This window comes from Halyomorpha halys, unplaced genomic scaffold (genome assembly GCF_000696795.3).
Source record: "Halyomorpha halys isolate HHAL.00 unplaced genomic scaffold, Hhal_1.1 Scaffold761.1, whole genome shotgun sequence".
Lineage (NCBI taxonomy): Eukaryota > Metazoa > Arthropoda > Insecta > Hemiptera > Pentatomidae > Halyomorpha > Halyomorpha halys.
The window spans coordinates 620,566-633,489 of NW_027113122.1; the positions used below are offsets into that span (position 1 = coordinate 620,566).

At 29.0% G+C, this 12,924-nt stretch overlaps 1 protein-coding gene across 1 annotated transcript in view; it reads right to left on the reverse strand.

Annotated features, from left to right (window-relative positions):
* The window catches only part of cue (Protein cueball), a gene marked incomplete in the record, with an annotated part of 83,319 nt that overhangs the window by 11,093 nt on the left and 59,302 nt on the right, over window positions 1-12,924 (reverse strand). Inside the window, 1 exon segment of the mRNA XM_067050741.1 lies at window positions 21-239. Coding sequence (XP_066906842.1) covers window positions 21-239 — 219 coding nt within the window.

The following is a 12,924-nucleotide window of genomic DNA, read 5'->3' on the forward strand; positions in this document are numbered from 1 at the left end:
TATTTAATATTATTATATACTTCTGACTAGAGGTTCGATATCGCCCATTTTTCCCTCCCTGGACACCTGTACTCTAAAAATAGAAGCATTTGTGTGTCCATCAGCTGCAAAGTAATGGAAGGAGTAGATAGGGTCGTATGTAAGAGCCCATGCTTCTTCGAGACCAATATTGACTTGGCTGATATGGTGAGAACCTTCGGTGAGTATGTGCAAGAATTTAGTTGTCAGAACTGCAAAATCTGGAAAAAAAAAAAAAAATTAGATTTTTTTTAGATAGATAATAAGGCTATTTAAATTATGAGTGTTGTAAAATACTTTCATAACTTAACAGTGATAATGAAGTCTACGGTTGATAAGTAAATAAACAAATAAGCAATTATCAACACAAAATAATAGTAATTAATAGTAAAAAAATATTTTCGAATCATACATTAAATTGTTATTGAGATATTACGTCAAAAAATCATTATTTGCGTTGTCTAATACTTTTATCAACTATATATTCGCTATTATCATAATATCATTTGCTATTATGAATTGCAAAGGGGCTACCTCAATAAAAAATAGAGATTTACTGCCAAAAGCTTTAATTACAAACTCTCAATCCAACATTAGTAGAAACTCGCGAACGTAAATCTGACAATTAATTCGTAATCACTATCAATGATAAATAGTTAATAGATTAGTTGCCAGAAAAAAAACTGAAACTAATTAAATTATAAATAATTGAAGCGTAAAACTAATTAAAAAAATTCCTACATATTTAAAAAAATATATTTATTAATTAATTAGCTTTCCTTACATTCCACGCAAGTACATAGCTAACTATATACTAGTTATCACTGTACTGATATAGTATATAGTTCAAATAAGGTGTAGATGAAGTTGAGTAATTGTACTAAGGATCCAATAAAAAACCGAAACTAATGAATTATAAATAATTGAAGCGTAAAACTAATTAAAAAAAATTCCTACATATTTAAAAATATATATTTATTAATTAATTAGCTTTTCTTACATTCCACGCAAGTACATAGCTAACTATATACTAGTTATCACTGTACTATATACTGTACTGATATAGAATAGAGTTCAAATAATGAGTAGATGAAGTTGACTAAATGTACTAAGGATCCAATAAAAAACCGACACTAATTGAATTATAATTAATTGAAGCGTAAAACTCATTAAAAAATTCTTAAATATTTTGAAGCAATTATATTTATTAATTAATAAGCTTTTCTTACATATATAGCTAACTATATGCTAGTTATCATTGTACTGTATACTATAATAATATAGCATGTAGTTCAAATAAAGGGCAGATAAACTTGATTAAATGTACTAAGGACCCTACATAAAACCGAAACTAATCGAAGCGTAAAACTCATTACAAAAAATTCTAATTATTTTGAAACAATTATATTTATTAATTAATAAGCTTTTCTTACATTCTTACATATATAGCTAACTATATACTAGTTATCACTGTACTATGTGCTATACTAATATAGCATATAGTTCAAATAAAGGGCAGATGAATTTGATTAAATGTACTAAAGACCCAACAAAAAACTGAACAACTAATTGAATTATAAATAATTGAAGCGTAAAACTCATTAAAAAAAAACGTAATTATTTTTAAAAAAATTATATTTATTAATTAATTAGCTTTCTTACATTCCACGCTATTATATAACTAACTATATACTAGTTATCACTGTACTATGTGCTATACTAATATAGCATATAGTTCAAATAAATAGTAAAGTTGATTAAATGAACTAAGTACCCAACCCCAAACCCCAAACTGGAGATCGTCCCATCAAAGCATTTCGGTATTGCGGGATCTAGTATCGTCGGGGCCAAACAGACTTCTATAGGGACTTAACTTAATGGTTTTCTAAAAAATAAACAGAATATTTCCAGCAGTTCGACAATTAAATATATTCGTAATTAAAATAAAATATTACAATATGGTGATGCGAGTAGTAAATAATTTGAATTTAAATTTATTTTAATTATTTCAGCCTAACAATATCAAAACTATTATCAATATTAGGTAGTTTTGTAAAAAGTCCTTCCTTTTAATTCATTTAATAATAATAATAATCTTTATTTATTCTGTAATTGATCCCTTTAGAATAATATACAGGTGTTAGAATTAGGCTTTAAAGCCTTAGAGTAAATTACAAAATAAAAATGAAATTATAAAACGTCATAAAATATAATAAAACAGTGAATTCGAAAAGATAAAAATGAACTACAATAATTAACAATGTATATAAAATAAAAATAGAAGAAATAAAATAAAACTATATGTCATATCATAAAAGATAAGATGACAAACTTCTGATAGTAAATAAAAGGAGAAAAAAAATGTAGCAGTATGGTCATTGTTTACAGACAGTACACATTTGTCATCCGCATAGGTTGTTTACACTGTGTTAGTGTAGGTTGGGACATCAGCTGCAGAAACCGTATAGAGAATGGGACCCAGGACCTCAATACCTTGAGGAACACCGGTGGACTGAGAAAATAACCCCTTTAAAACGTTTTTAATAATTGACACCGTTTCAAAACTTTTTAATAATTTAAATCTCAAGTGCCGACTAATTGTAAATGTATTTTTGGCATTGTAAAGAAAACCGAAAATCACGTAACAATCCAACAAAACTCAAGAGAGCAAAGTTTGCATATACTCCATTTGATTTTGCAATTATGATATGGAGATGAATGAAGTCCAGAAATAAACATTATTTTTATTAGTAAACTATTTATTTTGGCTGGTTAAGTATCAATAATTCACATTTTAGTATTAATCATTATAGTATCAATAATAGTATTAATTGATAATCTCATCATCCTTATAAATATTTCACATACATATTTTTAAAAATTATAAATGTTTACCTTCGAAATAAAACAATATTTATTTACAAGTATTGTAAAATAATATTTACAATCGAACTTATCAATCCTTGTAGATAGGAGAACAAGTGTTGATCACTAAAGGTAAATTAAAAAAAAAAAAAGAATAAAAAAAAATACAACCACTTAATTTAAAATCAATCTCAACAATTGCTATTGCTAGCTTCCCGAAAACAAGATGTCTTATTTATTTTTCTTTGATATCATATCCATTGCATTAATATATGATTTATACAATTTTTTTAGGCTCGAAAAATGTTTATGGTGCGACGATTTTTCAGAAGTCAACATTGAATATGTTTTGAATCGTTCAGGAATTATAAAAATCGTAAAAGAAATTTCACTTCATGAAGAATTTTATTTACCTGAAATATGCTAATTTGTAGACTAACGCAAATAGAATTGTATTGTACTTTTGAGATAAGTTTGACAGTGAGTTAAGGAGAGGAAAGAGCGTAGTGGCGAACATTTTTTAGTAAAACAAGAACAACGTTTTGTTGTATACTTTCTTACCGGTAGGAGGGGTTTGTTATGGTGAGGAGAGGAAAATGAGCAAGATATGGGGCTGCGCGAGCTCCCTCCTCTACAGGCAAACTCATTTTAGACCTACTATACGAAAACGTCACAAAACAAAAAATATAAACACACAAAAGCAAGGTACGTAACAATGTTAATATATAGGGGGAAAAAAGCACTGTGTAAAGAATTTACATGCTTTCCAACCTGTAACATGACAACCTATGAAAGGGTCAGGAGTTTAGCATTTTGTAAAGAAGTATTGCTTCTTGAACAACGGTTGTGCAAGGAGCTGATTTATTCATGACCACGCTCAACCACCAAGTTTTTGCCCCAATTAAAGGTACCTACATTATAGAGCTTGGTCGAGCCCCAGGAGGGATTCCTAATCCACAAAGTAGACTCACGGCTAAAGTAACACAGTAAATAATAATCTGGCACAGCTGGATTCGAACCCAGACTTGGAAGATAGTAACACAACGCCTTAGTCACTAAGCAATTCTATTCCATTCAAATTCTTTTCAATTCAAAGAAATGAAAAATGGAGAAATGATTTTTCACTCTGTACTATACATGTAATAATTTGTCTGATATTGTTTTATATAACAGTTTGAAGAATAAATGTGTACAATAATTGTGGGGATTATTACTCAAGCGAGTCATTTGAGGTTTGTTTTTATTAGCTTGGCTATTGTGTGGAAATAGCTGACGGAAAGAATTAGCAATTTTAAAATGCTTCAGAATGATTAGCGAAGCATTGGTCTAGATTGTTCTGTAATATTTCATTTCCTTATCTGACAATTTACCGTTTGGAAAAAAAAAGATAATGCTAAAAAAAGTGTATGCGATGTCTAAAAAATAATTTATATAATTCGAATATATATTTCTAACACTTAAATTCAACATGATAACATATCAATGAGATGTGTAATTATTTATAAAAACGATAAAGCTTACAGATTCTTCAAATCAAAAATAGAAAAGATTTCCCGCTTTTAATCCTGTTTTAAACCCCTTCCATTTAATTTATTTTATTAATTGGAAGCTAATCGCATATAATTTCCAAGTGAATATTAAAACTTTTTGATTAAAAAAAAAAGATAATTTATCAATATTTCAAATAAGTAAAATATCTTTTTATGGGAAAGAAATATTTTTATCTTCTAAAAAATTCTATTACATGTTAAGAAAGTGTGTTACGTTTGAAAATTATTACTTTTTGAAAAAAAAAATGACAGTTCATCAATAAATTGTATCAAATTGCATTGTGTGTTTTTTTAAATGTATACATTTTAAATTTTAAACCGTAATTAAACTAGACCTCTCAGAAAAAAACAAATCTATTTTTTCATTCAATACCTAATATGTTTTTCTAAAATCAAGGCTTAATTTCTGGACTCAAATTTAATTTAAAGACATTCTGATGTGAACTCTGTATTATTTACTTTTTTAAGAATATTAGTTAGTTATTTATTTTATTAAGTAGTAGTTGTATTTGTATTTTTTTTTATTATATTAAGTATATGTATAACTGTATAGGTCCAAGCTTATCTAAAGAGTTTTTATTAAAAAAAGACTTTTGCTTCTAGAAATCAGATACGTTAATTATTGATAGCATAATCCCCAATATGAATTTATAGTAAAACCTCGTAAGAATTCTAATATAAAAAATTCACTCGATTGACCGCAATTATTTAATTATTTTCATAATTTTATTTTGATATTTATTATATGCTGGTTGTTTATTTGTACGTTACTTGAAATATCGGAATTTCCCGGATCTGCCAATCGAATATGAAGACCCTGTTTGTTTACGAAGAATTGCTTATTCGTTCCAAACAACCTCATCCACCGAGAGTGTTTACTCACTTAGCAATATCTCTGCATAACAACTACGACTCGAACCCAGACGTTTGAGAATGTGGGAATCCCAAAGATATTGGAGCACTTGATATTTGGAACCGACCGAGATTATCTCACATTGGCCAAATTTAATTATTAAATGATTTCCCAGCTACAAAACCTTTCCAATAGCGTTGATAATTTTGGCAATATCTAAGATCCATTGTCGGATTATCATGAGAAGCTTATTAAATGTGTGCATATTGCAATCAATTTTAATTCAATATTTTAAAATAAAATCATGAAATATTATTTATTATTTAATTTGAATTTATAGTTTTGCTTACACGCGAGGAGTTTTAAATTAAATGTCAATATGCCCTCTTTAATTGAACAAAAATTATTATGGGATATTTCAAGCAGATAAGTTAAGTTTTTTTTTTTTTAATTTCGGTTTGTAACGGCTATTTGAAAGGGGAAATTTTAAATTTTGTTTAAAATGTTGATTTGTAACACCTATTTGACAGGATAACATTTAAATTTTGAAATAAACTGAATTAGTTTTTGGAACTGAATTTGAATCGGTAAAAAAAAAAACTTACTTTCCACAAATGGGTGTATTAACTTCAGATAAGAAACTTCTGAATTAGTTTTTAAACTTAAAATATCCAAGGATTTGAAATAATAAAGATAAGTTAAATAAAAAATAATTTATAATAGTAGCGATAGATGAAGAATTAAGTGCGTTCACTTGCGGCCTCCGCTCCCCCTTCAAATTTTGAGAGATCATATTTCAAAAGGTCCCCGCTAAACCACCAGCATTACCCCAAAACTGATCGCCTTTGTTTGGTTTGACTTTCATTCCGACTGACCATGTGAAATGGCATTGCTGACCAGGACTGTTTTAGACCCCTCAATGTCGTTGCTTGATTGGACAGAGTAATTAATAGATAGGCCAACCATATCATCAACGACACGCAAGAATGTGCGAGGAACCCACACAGGACTGACCTCACTACATCCATTCTCGATAACTATCAAGAATTGTCGTTTTCCACTTCCTGTTCACCGGTTCATTCGAACGAGGGTGTGGTGTCCAGGAAACGGGGAGCTTCGGGCGTCGGCCTTCTATCCGGCTTCTGAACCATTCACCGTGGGATTTCGGGATATCACTAGCGGAAGAGAAGAAGGGGCTGATCGTCATGGTCGAGTCCGGTCCGCGATGGTCGAAAGCTTCCTGGAGAACCAAAACTCTAAAAGCGGAAGAGAAAGATCGGTCGGTGTGATGATCTGCAGGAAGGTATCGTGCTGTGACCTTGATTTAAATCGGTTCATCTTCGATGCTTTATTAGCTAAATGACTATCAACTATTAATTGTTATTGGTATGTCGTTGTGATGTATTGATAAGTTAAAAAAGACCCATTTAGTGCGCGTGCGCTTGTTAGATGAGAAATAACCTTCTCTAAAGAAATCAGCTCTACCCAAACGCAATGAAGACAGTTGCACAAGGTTCATAGCTAGACCCAGTAATTATCTTATAAAATAGATAACCTATTCAGCACTACGAGGCTATATTAACTCCAGATACGTGAAAAATAAATGTATGTTCCGAGAATCGAACTATACATAAACAATATTTCAAAGTAGGTTTCAGGGTTTGAAATATTGTCTCACTATTTAGGAAATATAATTATGAATTCAGAATGTTGCTCCATAAAGCTGGACGAAGGAGTGCCACAGGCAATGGACCGGCGGTTGGTCAATAGGATTTCCGCACGGTAGCAGGAACCCAACGAACAGTTATTAGGACACTGGCCATATCCTTGGGTTGGCAACACTGTATAATTAATCAGATTCTGGTCATTGAGGAATCGATTACACTTCTGACGAAGGAACTGGGACTGATTTATATCACATTGTCTTAATAACGTCCTTAGTAAGATATCATGAATCATTATAGCAAGTTCTTGGTGTGATATAAATCATGTATTTATCAGGAAATTATAAAATGTATAAAGTGCTTAAATAAATCAGAATGATCCTATTTTTTTTTCATTTAGCCCTCCAAAGGGGGACGAAACGTAGGTGTATAATAAATAGTTTTTCAACATTTTTGAGTAACCTTTTTATGACCTCTACCTGGACTATCTTCTTTCGACTAAATAGATATGGTTGCAGTAAATCATTTGATTTAGAAGAAAAAAACAACCCAACAAACCCATCTACACTATGCAAAACTACCGCGGAAAAAACAATCCTACCCGAAACTGTAGGAATGTTTCGAAAAAAAAAAAAAAAAAAATCAATCGACAGAATGACTTATTTTTCTAAACCCTTGTTTTATACGTTTTTGAAAAAAAATTTTGTCTCACCTAAACTTATTTTATGAAAATGAGACTTCTAGGAAATAAAAAAACATAAAACTAAAATTCAATCTAAATCAAAAAAGCTAATTATAAAAATCTAATAAATTTTGTAAACATAATAACGGATAAGTTATGAGAGCACTCCAACCAGGAACTGGCTAAAAAACAATTACTCACTGAAATCATAAGAATGTAATGAAGACGCACAAGGTATCTGTAAATTTATACTATCTATTACCAATTCGTTACATATATATATTTAAAAATTATACTCATATAATTCTATAATGAAGAAGAATATCTTAGTAAAAAAATGTGCTATATTAAGATAAAAATGATTGATGTATTATCGATGTTTATCGTGAAGCAGAGGTGAAAAAACTATTTTTGTTATTTATTTACCTTCGAGTATCACCTTATCTTTAACAATGTGCCTAACGATAAGAGATAATTTGAATCTTTTTGTATTTATTACAATTGAAGTATTTATTTACAGTCTCATTATTATTTAGTACTGTAAAAATGTCTCTGATAACCAATTACATCCTAATTAGTCGCTTTATTTACAATAGCTCAAATTGTTACAGCTGTTCTACTTTAATCCTCAAATGGATTAAAACTTTTCAGAAACATGAAAGTACTCCAATTAGTTTTGTTTAAATAGAGATATTAGCTTAAGTCATAAAATTGAAATTCAATGACCATCCAATGGACAAATATTTTATTTATGAAGAAAATAAGAAATAGAAAAAAAGTCCAATAAACAATGTTTTAAAAATATAAGCATTTATAATATCATAATTTATTTTTTTTAACAATTAAGAACAAGCCGAACCCATTCATTACTTTATTCATTCTATAATTTACCTTCAATTGACCATCATATTATCCATTTTAATATTTCAATTGAGGGATTATTAACTAAACAATAATTTCCCTTCTCTAGAATTCAGAGTAGAGAACAGGCCCATGATGGACAGATGCCATGATAGTCTTGACCAAACATGCAATTTTCTAAAATAGCCTGGTTGAAAATTTTAGAGTGGAAATCTACGTAAATTTTATTGATTGTATTAATATAGTATTATTAAATTATTCAGCTAATTTTCTTGTATATTATTAAGAGATTTTTTGGAGGAGAGAAGAGCGGGCTTTAGGTACAATTAGCAAACTTTATATACGAATTTACAAAACTATTTATTATACTTTCTACTGTTCTTTAAGTATGCGATAAGTGGCTTCTTCTACTAAGGAAAGAACAGCGCCTTAAGGTTTTTGGAAATATTGAATAAAATATTAGGACCGAAAAAGAATGAGTAGCCGGAGGATTTAGAAGACTACAAAACGCCGAATTGTGGAATTTGCCTTCGTTAAACATAATTCAGATATAAGATGGGTGTGTAAGGGCTTAGTAACGAATGGACTTATAAATACTGAATCGGTAGATAAACGTCTGAGGGTTCGAACGAAGCGTAGGTGAGAGTATCACATCAAGACGAGCGTCATAGGACAGAAGTATGTAAATAACGATTAGATGGTAACAGCGTTGAAACTTGGGGTTCTCTAAGCCTTTATTATTATTAAGATAGTTTAATAAAATATTTATTCTATTTTATAGCAGCAGTAAAAGATGATCTTGTCTTGGGCCTTTTAAGGAAAGTAGCCCAGGTATGATTCATAATTAATGTACAACTAAGTCAAAGTCCTGACTGGATAAACGGCTCGACTAAGCATGTTTGAGAGTGTTCAGTTAGGTTTAGAAGAAACGCCGTGGAAGCTTCTATGAAGAAATATTTATCTAATGCTTGTTCAAACAAAAACGTATATTTGGGAATGCTTTGAGCGTATACTCTACTAGTAGCTAAAAATGCTGAAGCATGCTTTAGTTTTCTCTATTCTTGATATCATAATGCTATTAACAGGGTTTTGTTTGAATTTTCCTTCAAAAGCAGGTTCATTCATAAAAAAAAAAAAAAAAAAAGTCTAGCTTAATTTGATATAACTATGAATAACGCATTATTTACTTGATAATGAAACATTCCAATTCCTCTCTAATAACTCTACATACAGTTTCTTTCACACATTCCAAATTAAATAATCAAGAACATAGATGAAAAAAAATAAAACGATAAACAATTAAACGACTATAGATAAAAAATATACATCAAGCGAAGAAAATCATTGAATAAAGAAGATAAGAGAAAACACAGACAGCCCTTTGTGAAGACTGAGTGATCGAAATACCTGAGTTTGCAGTGGCCATCCAACGCCATCGCCTCTGCACGTAGGCCAAAGCGGACTTCAACCAGAGCTCTTTTTTATCTCTACGAGTCTCACAGTTAATATATATATATATATATATATATATATATATATATATATAAAAAACAGTTATATACAGTTTTTTATATAAATATTTCTAAAACGTTAGGTTTCTTTTTCTTTTTTTCTTTCAACAACGTTTCACATCTTTAATTAAAAGTGAGAGTAATTCTTCGAATTCATAATATTCAAATAATTCTTAAATTCAAAAGTATTCAACTAAAATGTCAACTTTATTTTTTGTTTTAATTATGTTTTGCATTAAAGATTCTCCTTCAACACTCAGGAAGTATTATTTCTAGTACGTTCTTAATCGAAATAATTTTTAGTTCTTCTACAATGTAAGTATAAACTAATATTCAGAATTTTAAGACTACCTCATTACTAAAGACTGATCTACATGACTGGCGTACGAAGTTGAACTTTGGTGCTCCACTAAACCTTCGAATGCCTTTCCTATCCTATCCTTACAATCCAAAATCATTCATAAAATCGTCAATGCTCCTTAAATTTGTTAAAAATAAAATCATCGTTAATATTCCATATGCAACCAATCTAACCCGAATCAGAAATCAATCCTTCCATTTTGCTCTTCCTGACTACACAAACCCACTAGTTTCTGACCTTGCTGCCTGACAATCCTTCGAGGCGCCTGAAAAGAGACTGGCCTCGAGACCCTGTAATGTAGTAATATTATTAGAATGCTACCAGTGGGTCGTTTCTCTACGCGCCTGTATCATATCGTTATGATCTTACACAAAATTTACCAGATGTATTTTTATGTAAATACAGTTGTAAATATCAATAAAAAAAGACCACCTCATTTTTTTTTTTAGAAAATTCAATAAACATTGGAATAAATAAAATGGAATTAATATAGCTTTTTAAATGAACTTTTTTACAACAAAAGTACATTTAATAGTGAAATATAATAATACAATTTTAAAGAAATACAATAAATAAAAAATTAACTCCTTAACCTTCTAATAAGTCGTATTTTAACACACTTAATAGTTTCCATACCAAAACTTTTCCTTAAAAGAATAATTAATGACCGAAATCGAAAAACAAATTTTACCAAACTCTTATTGTTGACAATGTCTAACAGAATGAACAAAAGGTATATCTTGCTGCTTATAGAATATAAACATCTTTTTATACAACAGAACTATACTTCATCAGATTAAATTTAATTTAATACCGTCTTTATATTTATTTATCAATTACAAACGGCATGACCATATGTATTCCACAAACATAAATAAATCTTTGTATTTTTGTACATTTTTTAAAGTAAAATCTTTCTCAAAATTTCTCAGAACAAAATTTACCGATTAGAAAACAATTAACATTAAATGAATATTTAATATTCCAACGTCTATAGATTATATAATTTCTGGTCGTCAATGGAATCGAAGGTCATTTTGAAAAAGGATACACACTAACAGAAAATTTTGATTATTTCATATTAGATAAACTAATTTTTTGTTTATATATTCAAGTGTTGGTTAAGAATGTATTTGACAATTAGATATTATTAATCTAATAAAATTTATGAGTTATTTATATCAATCAACAATATTTTGTCTAACATGCAACCTAATTTAGCTATAAAATCGAACCCATGTTGGTTAGAGTGCATTGGCAAAAAAAAAAATTTATCCTAGATAAAATTAAGAGCCACTGACTATATATTATGCAATTTGTGTCAAATTACGTAAATGCAGCTAGACATGTAAACAAGTGCACTGCAGGGAAGTTGCAAGTCATACAGGGCCCAAAAGGCAAAGAGAAAACAAAAAAATGCATTCTCCATTCATTATATATTATTCATGTTTGTTCTTACAATTAAATATTTATGAACCGTTCAGCGTGCTAATTTCAAAAGAATAGTTATATAATACCGTTTAAATAAGTCAGTTAATGCATCGGTTATGGGATATATATATATATATATATACAATAATAATTACATTTATGACTATGTTTATAAACAATACAAAGTCAAACATGTGATCAGGCGACAATGACACTGACAGATGCACAACTATTAGGGTCAAGAGTCCACGGCCAAGGCGACTCGGGATATGAAAGCGATCCAGGCCTTCACAGCTATTATGTAACACCAAAGTAATTAGCAGTATATATATTATATTATACAGTATATATATATATATATATATATATATGGTTAAATATCTAAAAAGATGGGCAGAACCCACAGGTATTATATTTAACTGGTTAATAAAGGGGTATTAATTCCCTTCGCGGTTTTGTGTGGACTAGTTTTTATAAAACGACTTGAGTATAATTGGCTAAATGCGATATATACGAGTATATAATTATATTTGTATGCGTGTATACATGCAAAAGTGTTTCACATGAATTAATTGATTATTTTAAGTTCTTTTATTTACTTTTATACTTCAGTTATTTTTAATTGGGCATATGGATGTATTTTATTTGGCTTTCATATATATTTTGAATCACGATTTAGTTTAGACTGCATTATTTTTATCATTGCAGTTTCTAGTTGGATATGTATTATTTTAATTGTATATTGAGGATAATTTCGGATTAAAGAAATTATATGGAAAATGGTGTAAAAAATCAAAAATATGAATGTACATAAATATTTTTATTTATTTTAATATTTTTTTAATTGGAAATTTGAGAAGTTTTAAAAATTAAAAAAAAAAAAGTTTTCTTTAACATGCCCAGTAATGCTAAATGATGAATTAATTTGTTACAACTATAACATTGTTCATTTATAAGTGAAAAAGTATAAATAAAAATTAAAAACACTCTTTGCATGTATTTATTTAAAACGTGATAAAAAAAAAAAAATGAGTTCCCCAACAAAATTTGTATTATACATATTTCTACTATTAATTAAATTGGTTTTACATAATATAATAATTTATACAATAGCTATATATAAACTAT